The 22,904-nt window shown below is 47.5% G+C and overlaps 3 protein-coding genes across 3 annotated transcripts in view; 1 reads left to right on the top strand and 2 right to left on the bottom strand.

Annotated features, from left to right (window-relative positions):
- dnajc17 (DnaJ (Hsp40) homolog, subfamily C, member 17) overlaps window positions 1-16,384 on the top strand; it is a 32,542-nt gene extending 16,158 nt beyond the window's left edge. Inside the window, exon 11 of the mRNA XM_079752132.1 lies at window positions 16,087-16,384. Coding sequence (XP_079608258.1) covers window positions 16,087-16,215 — 129 coding nt within the window. The 3' untranslated portion in view covers window positions 16,216-16,384. The remainder of the gene's footprint in view (window positions 1-16,086) is intronic.
- LOC307086802 (cdc42 effector protein 3) lies at window positions 3,341-7,716 on the bottom strand. Its single transcript, XM_079752134.1, has 3 exons — window positions 7,500-7,716; window positions 6,810-7,423; window positions 3,341-5,567 (listed from the first exon to the last, which is right to left on the bottom strand). Exon 3 carries the CDS (start codon window positions 5,427-5,429, stop codon window positions 4,836-4,838), a length of 594 nt encoding a protein of 197 aa, XP_079608260.1. The 5' UTR covers window positions 5,430-5,567; window positions 6,810-7,423; window positions 7,500-7,716; the 3' UTR covers window positions 3,341-4,835.
- A 3,334-nt stretch (window positions 16,385-19,718) lies between the features above and the next one.
- Window positions 19,719-22,416, bottom strand: gchfr (GTP cyclohydrolase I feedback regulator). Its single transcript, XM_079752909.1, has 3 exons — window positions 22,306-22,416; window positions 21,942-22,036; window positions 19,719-21,168 (listed from the first exon to the last, which is right to left on the bottom strand). Exons 1-3 carry the CDS (start codon window positions 22,339-22,341, stop codon window positions 21,039-21,041), a joined length of 261 nt encoding a protein of 86 aa, XP_079609035.1. The 5' UTR covers window positions 22,342-22,416; the 3' UTR covers window positions 19,719-21,038.
- Window positions 22,417-22,904: the final 488 nt, after the last annotated feature.

Raw genomic sequence — 22,904 nt, 5'->3', positions numbered from 1 at the left:
CGCGGTGTCCCTTTCTCTGTCGGGGCCGACCTCACGGGCCTCCCAGGCCGCACACTGGGACTTGTCCCGCTAATCTGATTAAATGTTATTACAGTAAGCGAGTTAGATTCTCAGATATCTGTTGCGGATTCCTTCATCTCGGTCTCGGGCTGCGTCTCTTGCTCGCCGGGTTTGGGAATGGAAACACGACTTTGACTTGGGCAGGCTAATTTTCACATTAGCCAAGTACATGAACGCACCCGCTCAGGAGGCCTCCGCATGACATAACACCAGATCCAGTGTGGATAGAATTGATGATAATAATAATCGACACCTGGTCGCAGCTCAGCGGAGAGCAGGGGAGAACCGGGAATGACCACTCCGGAGGGAAAGGGTGTCTCGTCCCTAGAAAGTCTGTAACCGAGAGCAGCGCAACCTCATCTATTCTCTGAACCCGAACCCGCACCCACTCACCCTACCCCCCCCAACCCCGCCAGCTGCAATCACATAGCAGGCGCTGAGGGAGAGGACCCAGCCTTCGTATCCTTATCCATCCAGCCCCAGCGCTGAGGGGGTCAGGGCCTCACCGCGGCCAGCCAAAGAGACGCACGCACGCACGCACGCACGCACGCACACGCATGATCTCAGCCCCATCTCTCCTGCAGGGTTCCATAATTGATAGGGGGACCCCCCCTCCCTGCTCCAGTATCTCGGACATCCCTCATAGCAGCGAGGCTGGGGAGATGTCCAGTAGACTTGTAAGGCCCCCCCTCCCCCGTTTAACACCGGGGATCTGCTTCATTTTTAGCTCTCTGTGAACGCGGCTCGTACGGCTAGGATTTGGAACAGATTTCCTCTTTCTAGGTATTTTCATTAGCCAAGCCGCTCCCTCCGAGTCTGGAGGTGCGTGTGAGGCTTGAGCGTCACCAGACTGCTTTCTAGTCTTTTGGTACTTGTTTGTTCTGTCGCTGTATAATGTGGATTGTTTTGTGGCGTATGTATTATGTATTACGGCATGAATTCATCTAGATTAATGCTCACGGCGCTTATGTGGCATTGTGTTTAATGTCCGGCTCGCATGCATTGTGTTTAATGTCCGGCTCGCATGCACGGTTTTTCCACTGATAACGCATCAAAGGTGTCTTTATATACAGTATCGTGTTTTATTTTCGTGAGTGTCTTTTGAGATACAGCGACGGCGACTCAAACCATTGTCATTTCCGCTGATGCGATTGCGAAAACGTGGGTTGCTGAATCACCCCACGCGGCACGCACTACCGGGTTCACGGAGCGGCGGCCTGCACTGTAAACTACTGTTTTAAGTCTGCCACTGGCAGGCCTGCTCCTTCCACCCAGAGGCAGAGTCATCACATCCGTGTCACGACACAAACCAGATGTAGCGGATCAGCTCCACTGGAATGGTTTCCCCCAGCATGTGGATCAGCTCAGGAGTCCTAAAATAAAAGGGAACTCACGTAGGCACGTCCAAACGCTGGCCCAAATACTGAAATGCTCGTCTGGTGTCGATGATCTATGTGCGGCGACCTAGCAGCCTCTGCTGGCCCTGTTGACGACGCTGATGAAAAAGTGGTGGGCTCCCACAGTCTCCCTTTGCCCCGTTGAGGGTTGAACACGGGAGGACGTGGGGATAAGTCATGTGTGCGGGACAGTTACGCTGTTTTAAAAGTAAAGCCAAGATTTGTCTCTCTCTAAACGAAAAATGTTGTGTACAGTGAATCACGACGAAAAGCCCTGTACAGTGAAAACCTCTCTGACACGTTTTTGGTTCAGCCGTGGGATGTCGAATGCATGTTGTGATTATGGGGTGGAAAAATGTTTTTTTACGGCTTGCGGTTCCTCCAGGTCTTATGATATGTTTCATCACGCATATCGTGTGAAAGGAAAGGCAGTGTTGTTTTGGCTGGGCCTCTTAAACACATTTTAAAATGAGAGAGAAACCTAATTAAATAATATGTCTTGACATTAGAGATATTATTGGATTCATTAAAAGAGCGTGTGTGAATACTGTAGCGCTTTGCTGCATAGTTGAGCATTAAGCCGTGCTGCCAGATGTATTCACAGGAGGATAAGGTTATCAATGATTGCACATTTGGGCCAAAAGTGAATGCCAGATGTGATTTTCAACTGGGATGCTCCACAGTCTAAAATACTTTGACAGTCTATCCAACAACAACATTAAAGGTTGATTATTTGTGCCCTTATTCTTCATCACCTCATTCTTATTCTTCATCACTCAAAGAGGTGTCTTGTTGAATCATGTGGTGATTATCGTGGCCATGGAGCCAAAGATTTACATCCGTCTTATGTCACCATCTCCTCTTGTTACAACCATAGGTTTAGCACATATAGGCTGGCCATTATAGGTTTACACCTACTAACATATTTATACAAGAATAAAAAGTGAATTTGATGATTGATGATGCATTATTCCATTCATGTGATTTTTTGAATAATTTCATCCATCATTTCATGACTTTCAATTGTTAATTTGACATACTTTGCATTTAAAATATTTTTATAGATTTTTTGAAGAACGACAATCTTTCATATTTGTTTTTATGTAGAAATGGCATATATCAGGCTGTTAACTTTTGAAGTAAAAACGCTTACAGCTATTGATTTGAGACGTTTAACAGGTACACATTCTCAGACAGGTGTAGACATGTCCGACGATTTAAATAACTGTCGGGTTTCATTCATCCAGAACAAGTCTGTCGAACATTGACCTAAAGGTTCTCTGAAAGCGTTTGCAGTAGGAGTGGAGCATTGTAGTGTGAATAAACAGTCCAGCCACACCCTAGTTTGTCATTGAACACCACCTCCTAGATATCTGAGTGCACTAAAGGGCAAGCCAGCCACATTTCTAGCAATCCTGGGCTTGTAGCTTAACTACAAATCCTAGGACCTGGTTAGAAGCAACTCAGTGTTAGAAGTCCAAGCTAATGTCAGTCAAGCACACAGCTTATGTAAACAACAGGAGACAAGCTCTCTAAAATATTGGTCGAAGAAGCTCCTTCCCCGAAACAACACATCTAGGAATTCAAAAGATTGTTTTCTTTATTTTCAAAAATATAAAAGTGGTACAGATTCAAATGCAGGAATGTTGCAAACAGGTCATGTGTGAAAGAAAAAAGTACAACAAGCAGAATTCGGTTCATGGAGCGATAGAAAGATGTAAAGTACAAACACACCAACAAGTGTGTCCATTTGGTTTTGCATCAAATCCAAGTCTGCCATTTGACCTCCATCAGGGGGGCACACCACTGGGGGTGGGTCTTTCGACAAGACCCCGGGAGGGAACTAACAATGCATGCGGCTGTCGTGACAGCTCCTCGGGAACAGAGACTATTATCTTCCCGAGGAGCTGAACCGAGGAGCTGTCACGACAGCCGCATGCATTGTTAGTAGTATGCATTCTTAGTTCCCTCTGGAACAGTCTCTGTTCCCAAGGAGGAGCACTGTCTGTGCTAAGGATCTGGCCGATTCTGCACCTGAATGGCCTGAAAAGTCTGCACGTTGGGTGTCGATAAGGCAAAAGGGCCTCTGAATGCCCGTCCTTTCACATGTGCGTGCGTGAATCCATCCTTTTTTTATTTTGGTGGTGTTTGTTCAGCAGGTAGTGTTTAATCCCTCCTCAGAGATCGTGCTTGTAGTAATGGATGTCTCTGGTCTCCCTCCCACCAGGGCCCCCTGCACATGTGGAAGTATCGCATTACCCCTTACCACTTTCCCTCTCTCGTGCCACTCACAAGAGCGTGGGACACCGAATCACAGCTAAGAAAGCAGCCTTCTTGATATTTTTCTTTTTGCCTCAGGTCTCGGGCCTGAGGCCTGGTTTGGGTTGAGCTGCCACCAGCAGCTGCCTTTTATTGGAAGCAGAGGTAAATGTTTGTTTTCACTGTGTTGTTGAGGTTGGAAACTGGGGGGGGGGGGGGGGGGGGGTTGGGGGGTACCTTGGTCTACCTTTGAGTGGGGCCTCTGGGGTGCGTGCAGAGGAGTAATTGCCCCAGGCACACGATGGAATGGCAAGGACGCCGAGAGAAAAAGACATCACTCGTGGGCCTCGCATTCCGTCCGCATGCTTCCTACGGTTACCTAAAAATGACAGCCTTGAGTCACAACAATCCTCCTGGCTCTGTGCAGACGGGCTGGAGGTGATGAATAAAGGAGCTCACCTATTAACAGCCCTTCCGCCGTAGCGGGTTATGTTAGAACAACATTAACTTTTTTTATTTGCTTGAGATCACGTCCCCACGGGTGATTTGGTTTATGTTTAAACAATTCTAAGGATCACAGACAACGACAACAAATAGACCGCAGACTCTGTTTTGTGTAGACTTGTTTCTGCTGCCTGGGCCCCCCCGGGGAAACCCCACACCTGATGTGCATTTGGCAGTTGCACCTAGACGAATCTCACAACCGGTGATTATTATAGGTTTTACGATACAAGATCACACTAGTTCCACCAATGTTGTTGGTCCACAAGTATGCATTCTTTTGCCCCATTCCTTGCGTTAAAGTTAAGTCTCTTTCTTTGCACACTTGCTTCACATACACTAAGCTGCAGGCATGTAACATGTGGTTTATTCATCCTAGGGTAACATAAATTGTCCACAGTCTGCTCTGGAAGGGCACAACTCTATACCAGAACCAGAGCCACTTCTGTGCGGTGGACTTTTTGTCTATAAAGTCCTTTGCTTTGAAATGGGAAAAAAACCCCATTCCATTATTAGAATGTGACATTATCCCAAACTATTAGATAGATATATTCAGTTTGTACAGCGACATCGAATCACACTGATAAGAAAAATACATTAAAGAAATAGTCCTCTCCATTAATGGTGCAGATTCTCCATCACCCGGAGAACATCATCAAGGATAGAAGGACCAAGATCCAGGCTGAAGGAGAGGCTGCTATCCTCCTCCTTCGGCTGACTGGCCACATCCTCCGAACAGGTGGCGCTGGAGTCCCTGTCGCGCTCTGAGCTCAGGCTGCCTCGGCTGGGACTGTGCCTCAGGTTGGAGGCCCTGTGCTGGTACTCCATCGTACCGTCCATCTCCTCCTCGGTGTCCAGCAGGGGCAGAGAGCTGCACTTCTTCCTCTTCTGCGGGGCATGGCGTCCCCCGTCCCACCCCGGGTTCCCAGGGGCTTCCTCGTCCAGGTTAAGGCGAGGGGGCTTGGGGGGCGGCGAGCAGGCCAGAAAGAGGTTCTGCTCACTTTGAGAGCTTTTTAAGAGGAGGCTGTGGCCCTGTTTTAAGAAGGAAAGGTCCCCAAAGCTGTCCGTGTGGGCGTTGTTTCCAATGTGGGAGACGTGCCGGAAATCGGCCAAGGGTAGGCTGATCATGTTGACGGACAGCACCTCCCGGTGCTTTGAGCTCATTCTCCATCTCCCTGAATACTGCTTCCGAAAAGTGGTCCTTAGTGGCATCTTGGCAAGCTTTGTTGTGATACACTTAAAAAAGTTAGTGTTTGTGGACGTATTTGTCTTTATTCCCTGCTCCAATCGTCTGTCGATCAATGTGTGGCTCTCACAAAGAGGTAAATCCTAAGAGCATCTCATCTTCAACTAAAAGAAGAGAAAGAAAAAAGGATGGTTTGTGTTAGAGAGACATTTGATTTTAATTAACAATGCATACAAAATAATAGTGTTGCATATAGTGCACCTGCTCCACTTTAAATGTAATTCATCAATATTTGGCTCCTGGGGCGGGGCGTGTTCCAACACATGCTTAGGGCCATACCCACCTAATGGTTGGTTTTCCGATCCTTATTTCCAGTAAAGCAGATGTGGTCTGTGATGAAGCTGTCAATTGGACCTCTGATTTCCGGAACACTTCTCACAAAACAACTGTATTACTTGGCCCTTTATATTTTGTTTTGGTTCTGTTTTTAATCTTTCACATTCAGGACCATGTGACTTTAATGCTCAAACGTATTTATGCCAAGAAAGATTTGTTGTAGTGTGAGAGTTGCAGTTATACACAAGGGACCTACATTAATTCAATGTGGAACGCAGCTTTCTGATTTCGACAACAGTGCTTCCCCAAACAGTAATATTATTTTTCAATGAAAACTCAAATACAATTTTTTAGGAGCTTAGTATCAACAATAACTGTAAGCCGATGAATCTTAAAATATTTATTTTTGCCATAACCATACAACTAGGATACGCATGCGTTTAGTTTAAATACTAAATTACCTTTGCTTGAATCATAATGTGATTCAAGTTATTCTTTGCATTTCATGAGCTGTATAAATTGTATTAAGTAGCCCACAACTTGGTTTATCAACGCTGGCATGTCAATTGGATGATATGAGCGGTCTCTGTACATTTTACAGTCCCACAAACAGCTCTGCCCACATTAAGATCTGTGTTCGTGACTTGAAACACTCACTCTGTAAATTTGTAAGGCACTACGGCAAACATGTTTTGTTGGCCTGTAAAGGTTTTATCGGTACTTTAGTAGCAGCGGGAGGTCGGGGAATGTGGACACAACAGCATTCCTTTCCAAACATGTCAGTTTGGCCAAGGAGGAGCACTAGAAATTAAGCCACAAGGATCATATTCAGGAAAAAATGGGAAAACGTGTCCCAGTTCAAAATGAAAGGATTCCAACAAAGCGTTTTTTGCCGTTTTTTAAAACAGCCTTCCCGGTTCTACTAGGAGAAGGCCCAATATCCAGACAAATATGTTCCCATCAACTGTCCACAAAACAACGGATGATTTGAAAGGACTAAGAATTTGGGACTCTTTGAATCCTTGTCCTGGGATTAGTCGACCACAGAGGAACGATCAATTTGTGCTTACCTTTCTTTTGGCGTAACAACCAGACTCTTTTGACACCCACGCAAACAGGCAGCTCGGAAAAGCTACCCTGTGACTGCTGCTTGCACAGCCGATAGGATCCTTTGTGACATGATTAGGCTTGTTCAACAGCTAGGGAAGATAATAGTGCTGCAACCCCGACACAAAAATGGAGTCTCTGGAAACGGCGCCTTCCGTAAACAACAGAGCCAGAGAAGAACTTCAACCGTCAAAAATAAAATAGTTTTTCAGGATAATCAAGTCAGCCTGAACCTGTTCCCTTCGCCACATTCAATCCTTTAAGATGAAGCCGCTCTGTATCCGACCCCAATGCCGCTGTCGCCTTGTCCTCGAAGGCTTTCCCGGTCACACTCCAGTGCTTCAGTGAGGAGCTCTCCCCAGGTGTGCAAAAGGTCCTTCCTTTTCACTGACAGATTAACCAGGCGAGGTCAGAGTATAGGAGGCCCAAGGCAGTCAGGTGAAGCCTGAGGTTCTCTGGTGGCTGTTCAGCCAGCCAGTTGATGACGTCATCTCCTCTTTGCTCCGTGAGTCGCACGTTGAGTCACCGTGAGGGCTGGGAGTCGTCGGCAGTTGTGTTGGGTGACAGCATCAACTACCTGAGGAGAGAGGTATCGATGGGAGGGAGAGGAGGAGCAAGTGACACAGAAAGAGAGAAAAATACTGAGGAAAAACCTGCTCAGGTGCCGGTTCAACGTTGGTTCGCAGTGACACTGTTGATCCCCTGGAAGAGAAAAGGCGATTTGCAAAGCTAATTTAGCGAGGTGTAGTTTGTTTGCACTTGAGAGCGCAGGGGGGTGTAGGCTGACTCCGCAGAGGTAAGGCGCGACAGCCTGTGTTTGACTGAGGGAGGGAGTGCGTGTGTGTTCCTGTTTCGGGGCTTGTGTGTGTGTGTGTGTGTGTGTGTGTGTGTGTGTGTGTGTGTGTGTGTGTGTGTGTGTGTGTGTGTGTGTGTGTGTGTGTGTGTGTGTGTGTGTGTGTGTGTGTGTGTGTGTGTGTGCGCGGCAGGAAGATATGAGAAGCGTCATCAAACACAAGGGGGACTAGCTAGCAGAGGGGGTTAACTGATCACGTAATCTCCATGTCATTGTCCCTCTGCTCTGCCCATTTCCTGATTTCCTGCCCCATGTTGGCTTGCCTAAAGCCCTCCTCCCCCCGCCCGCAGGCCACCACTGCCGGTGCGTATGCCTCAGTGGAGCCCTATAGGCTCGCTATGCAGTCACAGCAGCCTGTCAGCCACAGACATGCATGTGTGGGCAAGTTGGATTTCACAAGGAAGATAACTTGTTAGCGCTCTGCAATTCCCACACCTCCGACATGCACAGCTTTTGTCCTTGGAATATTGCACTGATACTGGTGATTAAAAAGTGAGTCAAAGAGCGGGATCTGGTGTTCCCGTATGTGTGTGCTTTATACGTTTGTCATGTGATTACGGGATTTATTATTTCTCTCTCCAAAGTCTCGCAGCCATCACATGTTCCTTTGATCCCGCAGTTGTTTGTGTTCTTGACCCCTGTCTGAGCGGAGATGATTAATCTAATTAATCATCTACGCTCTTTGTCCCAATCGATTATATAGCCATGTTCTTTTAATCTTTTTTTCCAGCTCTTACCGTAAACCATTAATTTTTTTAGTTTTCTTCACGTCTAAGTAGTGTCTTCCAGGCAGTGCACAGTACGTGCTTCTGCTACCCCCATCCCCTCCCCAGTCTGGACTGCTTCACCCCGCCTCTCTTGAGGTCGTCCGCCGAGTGTCGGGGAGCTCGCAGCGCTCCCTCTCTGATTACCTCCTCCCAGCCCTTTCAAAGGGGCACAATTACTCACGCACACAGGCACACGATCGCCGCGCTAACCCAAAGCAGGCGCGCAACAGTGTAGTGTAACATGGCCAACCATCTCCGTGCATCTGCACAACCGCCTTGTTGTCGGCGGCGGTGGCGGCGGCGGCCACAGCTTGTCTCGGGCGCGCCATGTTGGAGGAACCCCGAGCAACGGGGCCCTTCTGCGGACTGCAACGCTGTCCTGTGACGCTCTCGTAGAACACGACGTCGGGGCCTTTCTGTGTGTAGGTGAAGGGGGGGGGGAGTCAGGAGCGGCGATCATGCCTCTGCCTTGTTTATGATATGCAACCCTAGGGGTTGAGGGAGATGTCTTGGGTGCGGGCTTCCACTGGGCTTCCTCTGTCACCAAACAGCAGGGGGTGACTGCGGTCGCTCTGGCGATTCCAGACGCGCGGAAATACCTAGGATGCTGCATGTCTTTGTTGTTGCGTTGTTTTAGAAAAAGTGTTTCCAGATATGGGTTTGGAGTGCCAGCGGTCCGGAGTGAGTATATGGTGGATCAATTTCTCGGCCTCTTTGTTGTGTGTTCTCTGCTGAGTCCTCCCCGTCCCCCCCAGCACCATTTTATTTCTTGAGCCCTTAAGACAGCGAGCAGTTTACAAAAAGCAGTGTTTTGTCTGTCCACTCATATGGAAAATGTTATTTGGTCAAGACTCAACAAGCCTACAGACTTTTAATTCTGTCAGGTTCCATCAGACGAATGAGAATGTCTTAAGATCAAGAGAAGGTGAGCCATTTGTCCGTGTGACGACTTGGTACCTTTTACCGTCACCGGAACGACTTCCTCCCGTCCCAGTCGTGACATTGACTCACCCACCTTGACCGCAATCTGCATCACCGTCAATCAATCGTCGATCTCAACTAATGTCGTCAGCCTTTCAATTCATGGATGACTCTTATGTGGTTTGTCTGGTTTCTAAAGCGCTTGCTGAATTATCTCCAGACATTGGGTTGCGTAATAGCACCGTGACAGGCAAGACTAAACTCAAATCCAGGTGGCATTTAAAATCTCAGGATCCACCGCTCACAGCTTGAACGGCATCGCTTGAAGGCATTGATGTGTAATATTAGTCTGGATGTTTATGCAACTAATCTGCTGTTCTCTGTCGTCTTGAAATCGATGATTATTTATTAAATCATTAATAATAAGCCTTAATAGTTTAGCCTTTCCATTTAGTCTCTTGGTGCTCCTAATCACAATTGTAATATTTTGATTCCTTTAAAGAGTGGAGTTTAAATTCCCCGCATTAGGCTGTGGACTTTGAGATGAGGATACTAACATACTGGAGCAGTGAACACACACACGCACACACACCACTGGGAGCAGACATTTCACATTTGTGAATCACACATGTTTGGAAGACCATCATTTTGTTATTTTTTCTCCCATAACTTATTTTGGCACGTCCACGGGTTAGACGGCACTTTCTCCACGGCCCCTCTGCTTTAATAAGATGGCTTTTGCAATCAGACACATTTTCTTTCCTCCCCCTTAAGGCTGTGATGTGAAATACACAATTCCATTGCATTGTGAGATATCAAAAGTGCAGGCCAAACCCCAACATCTCTGTTCCCGGAACCCAGCGCTCATCCATCAGGGAGAGAAATGCCAGGGCGCTGGGGGTTCAAATCTCCACTGCCTTTTCTCTGTCTCTGTTTGTTTTCTTTAAACGCTTCCAAGAGCAATATGTCTCCCTCCCTCCCTCCCTCCCTCCCTCCCTCCCTCCTTCACTCCCTCCCTCCCTCCCTCCTTCACTCCCTCCCTCCCTCCCTCCTTCACTCCCTCCCTCCCTCCCTCCCTCCCTCCTTCACTCCCTCCCTCCCTCCCTCCTTCACTCCCTCCCTCCCTCCTCCCTCCTTCACTCCCTCCCTCCCTCCCTCCCTCCCTCCCTCCCTCCCTCCGGCTGCCCTCCGTGCTGCCCGTGGAGGCCGGTCAGTGGCGTCCCCTCTCCTGCGGGTGCTCATGTAAGTTAACACGGGGCGCATTCCTCCCCCATGGCACCCTGTCCACGACGCGCTCGCTGCTCGACCACAGCCGGCCCCGACCGGCCCAGACCGGCTCCTGTAGCGTCCACTGACCTTCACCTGACGGCTTTATTTCTGTCTGAAGAAATGACTTTTGTGTCTGTGAGGTCAAAGATGGAACCCCCCGGTGGAAAGCCGGGCGGATCTCAATCCAAACCCTTTATTTAGCTTCCTTTTGTTCAACCCCCCGAGATCCGTGCGGCACGAATATACAGCGTTTCACCATGCCTTTACACAAACAGTACGCTAGACCAGAACGTTCTGGGGTTTTTCTGTCTGCCAGCTCCCATAATGAGTGATGATTAATCCTCCACCATTCCCAATGCCTGACTTTCCTCCACGGAGGAATTTCACCTTGGCTCCAGTGTGGCATGTGCTGTACCCCTAGCCGCCGCCGCCTGTTTGTTTTTGTTAGCAGGGGAGCACGGACACACACACACACGCAACCGCACCGCTCACATTGTTTGTACACACACACACACACACACAAACACATACACTACTTTCATACTATCCCAGTTAGGATCTCTAAATAAGTATTTGCCATCCGTACATCACGTGCAGTTGGCATGCACACAAACAAATGCACTCACACAAGCACACCGCAACGCACCACACATGCACATCAGATAAATAACTCTGTGATTAACCTCACCAGAGTGTGTTAGAAGCTAGGAGCTCCGGCGGGACCACAACGCAGACTTTGGGGGGGGGGGTGGGGGGGGGGGGGGAAGAGAAGAGCCTCTCGGGGCACTGGCAGAGACGTGGCTGGAGTCGTCCTCAGAGCGCTGTGAACTTCTAGCCGAGAGGCAATACTGGCTGGAGAAGGCCGCGCTGATGGCCTGTGTACGTGAGCTATCGCTTCATCTGAACGAAAAAAAAGACTTGGTAGCCTCACGAGGTACAAGGTTTAAAAACATGGCATGAAGGCGCACCACAGCAGTGGGGAGGAGGGCCCGTCGTACCGTAACCGGATCAAGCCATCGGGGAATACAGACGTTTCAACGTTTGCATTACGATTCCTCTCTTTTTTGCTTGGATTAGGAAATGGAGTCGTTCTGGGGTTCAGCCGGCAGCCAGGCAACTCACTGTCACTTGTGACCCCTCTCTCGCCCCCCCCCTGCATCTCATTTTGGGTGTTCCCTTTGTCATTTACATTTAAATTCACATCCATGTCCCCCGAAACCACTGCTGCCAAGGCCCACTTACCCCAGAGTGCAACCAGAGAGAGTGTGTTAAAATTCCTCCGACATTACGGCACAACGTTTTTCGAGCGAACCAATAGCGTGGTGCACAACACCGTTGGACACCGACGTTTGTTGGAACGGTTCAGATCAGCTTAATTCGGTTTGGCCCCTCGATCGGGATGCTGTTCAAAGCGGAATCAATCCGATCGTTTTCGAGCGCTTGGCGATCCCTTAGCACCTCGGTATTCCCGGGCTGTGCCATGTTTACTGCAACGCTGCAACCGTTTAACGGCTGCCTCTTACCGTCACGGTTTGGAAGACGCTCCAATTCCGTTTGAATCTAATTGCTTCATTGGTCTGGGAGGAACTTGATGTCCGTGAGGTTCAGCCTCGTAGACATTAATCAAATTGTCTCTCATGTCATCTCTTCCTTTTTTAAGCATTAGTTCTTGTCACATTTAAAGTTTTGAGGCTATAGTGTGTTATTATTTTGCCTGGAACATTTTATTTTACGGTTGGAGCCGAATTCTCCTAACCCTCTTTTTTGCTTTTCATGCATATTTATGACCTCATTCTTCTTTTTTTGTTATCCTGATAAAATATTGAATGCTGCTGTTATGCTTGTAGGAATGCCCTTACCAGCCAGTGATCGGAATAAAAAAGGTGATGATGTCATTCATCGTTAAAGGTGCTCTAGTTAAAACTTGGACGCTATAAATTGGGTGTGATGAGTTAGAAATGCCATAGCCATCCGTCACCTATTGGCCAGTTAATTCTTCTGATCTTTCTTTGCAACTTTCAAACCTCACCTACTCCACCTTTAACCACTAAACTGATCAATGATTTACATGTTTTAACTTCATCCAAGCTGTTGTATTGAAAGAAATTTGAGAAGAACTTGAAGGATGTGTGAAATATGCTCTATCATTTATTTTCTTCTCATTTACTAAACTCAGTATTTTAAATCAACTTTTTCTCAGGGATTACCATGAGACAGGAATGGTTTGTGATTAAACCAAATCCCTGCCCAAACAATTACAATTGTATTTGTACCAGGGACTCCGTCTAATCTTGGACACTAAGGGATGTGCATGTGTGCAAACACTCTTCACAACCTCACAAACACTAACAGCTGCACCCACACACACGCACACACACAAAGACACACACACAGTGAGCAATGGCATCATGTGCAGCTGAGCCCAAGGCCATAGGCCACCTGTGTGGTATGATGCCCCGCGCTGTGTGTGAGTGTGGTGCGACCACTGAATCACAGCGCCCCATCGTCCTCATGATGTCATCACTGGCCCCGGGGTCACAGCCCGGTGGAAGCCTGTACAGTGTGTGTGTGTGTGTGTGTGTGTGTGTGTGTGTCTGTCTGTGCGTGTGCGTGTGTGATCTATCCTGAGTGCATGGGGGCCCATCTCCTTCCCTTCCTCTCCGGGCTTTGAACTGGGGGGGGGCCCTTGTTTGTGTTTTGCGGTCTCCTTAGTCTCTCTGGCCCCCAGTGTTTATTGGAAAACGCGCATACACACACACTCAGGCACACATACACACACTGACATGCACACGTTTAGCAACTGCACCCCAGTGTTTGTTTACAAAGTGATGCACAGGCTAAACATGTATGTTTTAAAGGCCTTCACCGCGGGCTTGGAAACGTCCCCTGGTAGGAGGGGCCATGCGTCACACTTCCCATCATGCACCTGTGACTGTCCGCAACCACACGGCAGTAGCAGCCCTAGTGCAGTCCACCTATGACCAAACAGAGATAAAGAAAACAAATGCATTCATTAAATGGTTCGTCCCAAATACCTACGTTTTAGCCTCACTGGGGATGCAATGTCAGACTCTGGCCAAGAGAGGGCGTTGGTGGACGAGGCCAGGGTGGAGGGCCGCCTAGGGCCGCATGTAAAGGTTCTCGCCGGGTGTGAAAATGCACAGTTTCGTGTCGTGTTTAATTGAAGATGAGAGGGCTGTTTGTTTACGTAATGGCGCTCGCGTGATATTTCATAGTTGCGTGTCAGACGAGGGTTTGAGCTCACATTACTGGAATGATAATAGCAGCCTTCCTCCGTCCAGGGGCAGGAGGTACGGAGAGGGAGGCGGGGGGTACTTCCCCTTGTGGACCTGGCTTCTCCCCTCTGGTCCACTCGCCTCCCCCCTTCTCCACCAGCTTCACCTCCTGGTCTCGCAGCACATGGATGTCGGAGTCCCAGTGATGGTTTCCAGATGCTGCAGATCGCATTCACAAAGTCTCTTTCTCTCGCTCGCTCTGTCGCTCTCTCTCTCTCTCTCTCTCTCTGTTGCTCTCTGTCACTCTATCTGTTACTCTCTCTCTCTGTCGCTATCTCTGCCTCTGTCGCTCTCTCTCTCTCTCTCTCTCTCTCTGTCACTCTCTGTCACTCTATCTGTTACTCTCTCTCTCTGTCGCTATCTCTGTCTCTGTCGCTCTCTCTGTCGCTTTCTCTCTCTCTGACACTCTATCTGTCACCCTCTCTCTGTCGCTATCTCTGTCTCTGTCGCTCTCTCTGTCTCTGATGCTCTCTCTCTGTCTCTCTCTGCCTCTCTCTATCTCCCTCCCACTCTCTCTCTCTCTCTCTCTCTCTCTCAGCTCACTGTCTTGTTAGAGACCCTTACTTGGCACCGCAGGTTTCCTGAATTTAATCCTATGAAACAATGGTTTATTCTGTGCATAGCTTGCGTCCCACTATGGGATTAAGGACTTTGCATCTGTTTATTATTTACCAGGATCATACCCTCCTAGATGGACAACAGGTTGTTGTTTGGATAATGTCTGTGCTATACATTATGAGGCCCCAGTTTTTTTTTTCCTTTAAATTGCAGTGGTTGTGAATGTGCATGATTGTGTGCGTTGTATATGCATGTGGTACTGACATAGCCAACAGTGTGTGTGTGTGTGTGTGTGTGTGTGTGTGTGTGTGTGTGTGTGTTGACTGGCCTGTGCTCTAGCCTGGCTGATTAGCCATTAGCCGGTGGCTGGCCGACGGCGGCCTCTCTAATTCTCCCCACAGTAAGAGAATCCCTTGCGTAGCTCTGCCTGTCACGGCTTTTCAAAGCAATCACACACACACACACACACACACACACACACACACACACACACACACACACACACACACACACACACACACACACACACACACACACACACACACACACACACACACACACACACACACACACACACACACACACACACACACACACACACACAGAGAGTAAGCTCCGGACCAGTGCCAAGCCTGATCCGCGGCGCTCATTTTGGGCTTAATGACCTCAGGCAGCAAAATTATTCTGTCACTGTTGCTTTACCGCCTTCCGAAGGCCGACGCCATCATCATCATCGCTGTTGGATGGTAATGGAGAGGAGAGCGTCTGAGAGCGTCTGCCCTCCTTCCCGCCGCAGCTCCTCAGACACTGCCCCCTGAAAGCGAAGGCTGGCGTTTTCGCGGTGACAGCGGGGTCAGCACTGTCTGTCTGTCTGTCTGTCCACGCTTCGTTGCCGTGATCTAAAGCCCAGACCCCTTGTTATGCCACAGAGGCAGCTGGTGTGTGTGTGTGTGTGTGTGTGTGTGTGTGTGTGTGTGTGTGTGTGTGTGTGCGTGTGTGTGTGTGTGTGTGTGTGTGTGTGGCAGACGGCCCGCGATTTGTTTATTGGACTTCCTGATGGACCGCAACTCTGTTGCCACGGCGCCGTCCCCATCGGCGGGTTCCTCTATATCGTCACGGCAATGACCGTACCACTTATCCGGCCTCTCTGTGATGTGAAGCTTCTTTATGATTAACACGTTGGCCTGAGCTCCTTGACTCAGCCACCATTAGTGAGGACACAAGGGTCTTTTATGAGACGCTAGCCGATTGTGCGTGCATATTCAACCTCAACCCCCGTCTTTCAACCCCAGGAGTACCGCGTTATTTGGTTCAAAGTGTTCATAATGTAACATGCAGACGGGAAATAGTGGCATGCCTTGTGTAAGGAAGTGTGATTCATAGCCAGAAGTGCGTGTTGAGATGGAAAGACATGAAGATAACATGATGAACAAGAGTGAGCCGTTGATTATCAGTCGCTTTCATCCATCAGTGATTGTATGTATGTATGCATGTATGTATGTAAGTATGTCTGTATGACGGCCTATGCCTCTAATCTGGCCCCTGTGCTTCCCCCCCCCCCCCCCGCCCCCCTTAGGCGCTGAGCACGGAGCGCGACTATGAGAGCGTGGTGCTGATGAGGATGAGGCAGGCCGCGGAGCGCCAGCGGCTCATCGAGGAGATGCAGGAGGAGGACGACAAAGCAGAGGTCAAGGTCAAGTCATAGCAGGCAGGGAGAGACTGGTTCCTTCTCTCGCACACAAACAAACCGACTCTGCCTCCTCTGGACTCGGGCTTTAGTTCCATAAAGCCTCTTTATGGGCGTTTGTTGTATATTTTTTTACGTTTATACATTTTATCAGTGGTATCAAATGTGGGGAGAAATAAATATATTGCAGAACGGTAGAAGAGTGTGTTTTTTTAATGAGCCATTTTCGTCATTATGATCCACTTTCTCCTTAATGGTTTGAGGGGATAAGAGGAGACATGTACAAACCTGACATGCCAAACTGAACCACTGGACTGGTCTGCAGCGACGTGGTCCCAAGAGCTGAACCATACAAAATCAATGTTATCCGCTGCGCTTGTTTGTTTCATGCTCTAGTCTTGTTCATTTCATGAACCATGAGAGTCATAAGAATGGATCTGACGTTATCAGACACCGTTGTAGAACGAAGAAAATGAAAAAATGAAACGAATTGGCTGTGCAACACAAGATCTCATCCAAACGCTACAATCGTGTAATTTCCGTGTCAGTAGCGTTCTCTCATAAACCGAGACGACTAATTATCCTCAGCCGTAGCGCGCCACATAAAACCGTCATCTCTCTCGCCACCGGGCTTGTCGAGCTGATCTCAAATGAGTCGAGTCGTCCGGCGCTCCAAAGCCGCAGACCGGGCCGACGTGATGATGTGGAAATCATGTCTGCTCCATGCAACTGAAAAAAAAAGCAGCCGTAATCAGCGGCCGGGGGAACGCGAGGTACAAACGGTTTCTATTGGAATTCCTGTGGGCTCATGTGATGAAAAGTGAATTTAATTTTTCTTCTTTCTGTTTCGGAGCGTGTCCGGTACAGAGAAAGCTAGTGGTTATGATGGATACCGAAGCCCTTTGTATACAATCCATCTTAAGCACTCCTCTAAATTGGGGAGGCTGCTGGGAGTGTACAGTTTGAGACTGCACAATGCAGTTATTATTTCAGCAGACTTTTCTTTTTGTACACTGTGGCTTTACCTGTGGTTAATTTCCTTTTTTATTGGAGGTAACCAATTAAATACAAGTATGTTGCAAAACTTGGAGACTTGAAATTGGATGTGAGGGTAGGATGTGCAAGAGTAGTCAGGCAAATATCTGAACCAAATTGATAGGAATTCAAATGTTTATTCATTTCATGTACTGCTTGATTCTTTTTTCTTATAGCAATGTCTCTGTACAACCACAAATCCTTTGCCTCGCGAGGCAGCTGGATTTACTAGCTCATGATCACGCAAGACTCCATCTTTCCAGGCATCGAGCCAAGCAATTGTGTATGGACCAATCAGCGTCCTATGAGGAACTATGTGATCTACGTGATGCATGATGGACAAATGGTTCATCCAATCACCTGGCAAGTATTTTCTGAAAGTGCCTGCCCTTTTCCAAACACTTTCCAAGGACGACTTCACAGATGGTTCGGTGTAACCAACCATCTGGATCATCAGGTTAACAAATCTAGGCACACAACCAGTAATAGTGGTTGTTACAAATCCAAAAGGCCAAATCTGCACCTTGACATTTACAACAATTATTGGAATAAACTAAGTTGTGCACTTCCTAGAGTGAAAGCAGGTGTCACAATACAGGTGTTGGAGCACCAGTCAAAGCCAACATACAGGAGACTATGTTGACATTTATGTCAGTATTAATCGCCAAAGTACAAGGTATATTGTTTTTTTACACTAAATATCCTACTGTACATTTCTTGGGTTCATTAATGAGGGTGTCACAGTTGCCATCCTTACAGCCTCTCTGATTGAGCCTCTCAATCATTTAACATTTAATTCATATGTAATTCGATATTTGATTTGAGTTGTGTTGTGAAGATGAATAACTCAATAGTTCCAAAGTTGTATCAATGTTTTCTTTAGGGAAATAATATTCTCATAAATGTTGATATTCCTGGTGTCTGAAGTTACGAGGATGGGTGCGTATTCAGCGATAATGGATGTGCATGTTTTCATGCAAACCACCGTTATGCTCTCCTTTTGTTTTTAATTTCACAGTTCACTCCCATCCTTCCAGAACACATCAAGTGTCTTTAAAAACGTAACTCTGTACGTACCCTGGGATCACCCCTCTCTCCCTGTTTAAATGAATGTCCTCTGAATTATGTTATTCTATTATTGCGCTAAGCTGTTCCCCATTAGCGTTATGCAACTGATTCCAAGCAGATACTCTGTGCTCCTCGTGTGAGCCACATCAAGTTAAGACCCCACCAGTGCCCACTGCCAGACCGCCTGCGGTCAGCCCTACTCTCGGGACCGTGTCCTCCTCTTTCTGTCTGTCTGTCTGTGGCACGTCGCTCTACCCAAGTGGAACCATGTACTGTGTGTGCGCAGCGATAGCGTAACCATGTGTCTCTTTCCGCGGTCGCTCACCGCCCTGCCTTGTCACGTCCCACGCCGGGACTGCGACGCTCTGACGGAAGTTGCGCGGGGGAAGGCTCGGGGACATCCAAGCCCGCGGTCCCCCCCAGCCCCCCCCCCCTCCGTCCCCCCCGTCCCCCCGCCGGTCCTGCGCTGCCCCCCTGTGGCCCGCGTTGCACAACAGCGTCCAGCTGGGGGACCGGTGCCGGTGGTGTAAGGGTGGTGGTGGTGGTGCAGTGGTCTACATCTGCTCCTCCGCCTCCTGCTGCAAAATCCCCTGGTCAGATGGTTCTGTTTACACGCAGCCCCAGTTTTTTTTTTTCAGATCCCGGCATCGAGCGGAGGGGAAAAAAGCCCCAAAACACACAAACCCGGGCCAAGTGACAACAGAGGAAATACAATTACAGGAAACGCACTCGGTGCCAGCGCTGCCCTGAGCCCACGGTGTCTCGCGCTGCATGCAAACAAATAATTAGAGCCGTGTTGCAGGGGTGCATCCAGATGACAGCCGCGGTCCGTACCGGCGGGATGCATTGGTGTTGTTCCCAGCTGAACCGTTTGAGCCTCAGTGTGACAGCTATCAGGGCCCAGAGCCGGGGGATTCTCAGGACCCGTTCCCTCTTGCTGCTGCTGACAATCAGCCAGGGGAGCTGGGTTTGCTGGCCTGTCCTGTGTGTGTGGCTGACTTGCCAGATTGGTGATTGAGGCTGGCTTATCTTGTACTGTAATGAAGCCAGCCACCCAGTGAGGCACAACACACACACACACACACACACACACACACACACACACACACACACACACACACACACACACACACACACACACACACACACACACACACACACACACACCCATGCATACGAGCCCACACGCACACGATAAGATAATACTAAAGTCTGTTCTTTCTCTTTGATTGCATTTCTCCTTTTTTACTGAGGATTTTGTGTTCTTATTTGTTTCTTGGGATTGTTGTCATGATGTGTTCTTGAAGTAAACATGGAATTCTTAGCAGTGTTACATTGCTTTATTCCAGCACATATGTAATACATTTTCTAAATCTGAACAAACCATAGGTAATACATTCAAATATTTACAAGGACAATGCAATGCAAAAAATGATACTTATTTGCATATCATTTATATAATTATGTTTGCAGATATCGACATTAGTCTATATAATAGCATACAACACTGAAAGCAGCAATGCTGTTGAAAAATACAGCCTATAAATGGCTAATAAATGGAATGCAAGGTTCTGCACACACTCTTTCCTGTAAGCAACATATAATCTTATTATAATCTTCTGTCCAGGAAATTCATCTTCCACATTTCTACCAGTTTTCATCCATTTTATGAAATGAAGACAGGATATAAAAACAGAAAGGAAATCCAAAGATGACATTTTAAAAGTCCCTGCCAGCAGTTTTGGGTAAACTAGTGATTCCGGGAACTGTATTTCCCATGATCCTCGTCACCTCCGTCAACTCTGCATTTGTTTTGAGGAGAGAAGCAGGCGAGCGTGGTGATCATTTGCAACAGCTGTTTGCAATATATGCCTGTGTAATAATTATGTAAGGTGTCAGGAACTGTTATTATTGCAGCCAACCTTTCTGCTGGCCAACTCGGTGGCCATGACTCGCTGATGTTTGTATCGGAATTTAGTAACAGCCAATTCTCTGACACAATTCCCACTGGACTACGTATTTAGGCCATGTCCACAATACCTCGGCCGATTGTAAAGAAAAAAGCTAGTTTTTTCACTGTTTTCCACCTCCAACTGCGCTTTTGGATAACGTAGATTAATCTGAAAACACAGGCCTTGTGTTTCTGTATGGACGGAATAGCTCTCGACACGTATTAACACATATCAATATGTTTGTGTAAATTATAGAAATACATATATATATGTTTAGGGTGGAAGGTTTGGGAAATGCTGGTGGAAGCTAGCGTGGACGGATATCGTTGGAAAATGCTATAGTTATCAAGGTGTGCATTAAGCATCAGAAAATGTTCCATGACATCCATTGCAATCTCACTTCATTTCATTCCATTGATTGAGCCGGTTCAGTCTTTCCAAAACAGAGTTCAATTTTCCTGAAAAGATATTTTGGAAGGTCTGTCATAGCTCTCTCTTCACGATATGTTATTAGGAGTTCTGACTTTGGATACCTATTGTTATTCTAGGAGTTGGGTATTATTGTAATATGTTTTTAGATGCAATATTTGCACAGTGAATCTGAAAAAGTGCAGATATGGTCGGAGATACACAGGAATCACATCGACGCTCCGTTCTGTCGCTAGAACGTTTCAAGTTCAATTAGGGTGAGATTACAATGTCTCCTTCCAGTCCGGGAATCAAGCACCTCCCTGCCTTACTCTTCTCAGTGGAACGGCAGCAGGTTTACCGGGGGGGGGGGGGGGGCTACTCTGCGTCTCGGTGCAGGCACCACACCAGGGTTTGCCCCACTCCGGTCATGGCGAGCACGCGGAAGCCGATCTGCTCCAGCTTGTTGAGGACCATGCGGGGGGGGTCGTCCACGTGGTACTCCGAACTACAGAGGTAGAGAGGCGGAAGCACACACAATCATGGTGCTGCGCAGCGTTTTGTGTGTGTGTGTGTGTGTGGGTGAGACGAAGGGAGGACGGTGGGTTTCAATTTCTTTTCTGGGATACTTTCTCTGGGAAAATCCAAGTGCTGTTAATTGTTTGTGTGCTTGTTCACTTCCTCCCACACCTTGTTTTATTTCCCAGCATCCTTTGAGTCAGATTGCCAATGACAACACGCTGCCTGATCTGTATTTCATCAGCTGGGATGGTTTACTCCCAATCTGCGGAGCAGCAGAAACCCTCTGCAGTACATCTGCCCCGTACTCCTCTGGGATGCAACTATTATCAAATAATTGCCAGAATCAAAGAGAGAAAATATTGTTGCCCAACAATTCACTTTTTCTGAGAAAAATATTGGGACAGCCCAAGTAGAGATAAGTTGACTGACACTGAGAAAGCTAAGGAGCTTGGATTTCTATCAATCAAATCTTTAAATAGGCCTACTGCAGTGCACGTTCGGGGAGATGTCATCCTTTAAAACACAAATACTGCCCACTTTTAGCATTAAGCCAAATCTTTTAATCTTTAAATTAGATTAATACATACAGTATGTAGGCCTATAGGAACGATAGCTTCACCCCACCTGCTTTGAACATGGATTGCATAATTTGCCTTCTAGTGAAACGGGGAGGCTGCAGCAGATTGAAGAACAGCTTTGAAGAACCACCAACCTTCCCTTGTACTGGCCATAGGTATCAATTTCTAATTGGCTACTCACAAATTGTTCCCCAACATGGCCGTTTTCCTGGCTCCCAGGTAATTCATGACAGCCGGGTCTGAGTCCTCGTCTCCGACATTTGTTGGACCGGTCTCCTGGAAGAAAGTTTACAGCAGTACAGCCACTGGTATTACCGTAAAGTTATCTATAAGGAACCTTCTAAAATACAAAAAACAGCAGCTCAGTGCATAACCTGTTGAGCTGAGCTTTCACTAAACACCGTTAGGGTGCATTCTGTTGACAAAATGAGAATAGAAATACGGCTACTAGCAAATAGTTTTATTTATGCGTATTCACAAGCGCTGCAATAGCACACAATTTGATGCAAAATATCTGTAACTCAGAAACAATGCATGATACGAACCAGTCGAATTTGAGTACTGATGAGTATATACGGCATCCTGTGTCCTTGGCTGGAGACCGCTGGTCCCTGGGGGTGAATAATCTTGGAGACGCGACTGTCTGCAGTTTCACGTTCTGCTGACAGCGCTGCATGGAATGCGGAAACGCCCACCTCAGTGGACCAATCACAGCCTCTGCTCAGAATCCGGTGACCAAGCTGGTTATTTGCTTCGGTCCCGCGCACGGCCACTGATCAATTAGTTTGTTTGGATAGTAAAGACTTCTCTGATGGAGGCACATATTCGTATTATGCACTGATAAATATGTATTTGTTTATTTTAAAATTTATTCTACGGTTATTTTGGTCAATGCATATACAGGGTTTCATTGTAACCAACGCTATATATATATATATAGTACTTGATTTGTGTAAAATAACCTAAAATCAATTTTACAGAATATTACACATACTATCCCTTAACACAATTCACACCATGTAATGGCCGGTCGAAGGAACACCGTCTGCAACTCCAATTTCCTCTCAGAGATTTGTTAATTTCCTACTCAGAGCAGCAATAACAAGTTTTGGATCTGGCCGGTGAGCGGAAGGGAAATTAAAGA

The sequence above is a fragment of the Pollachius pollachius genome, assembly GCF_949987615.1.
Source record: "Pollachius pollachius genome assembly, chromosome: 15".
NCBI lineage: Eukaryota > Metazoa > Chordata > Actinopteri > Gadiformes > Gadidae > Pollachius > Pollachius pollachius.
The sequence above is the reverse complement of the archived record's forward strand: the minus strand, read 5'-3'. Positions and strand labels throughout refer to the sequence as shown.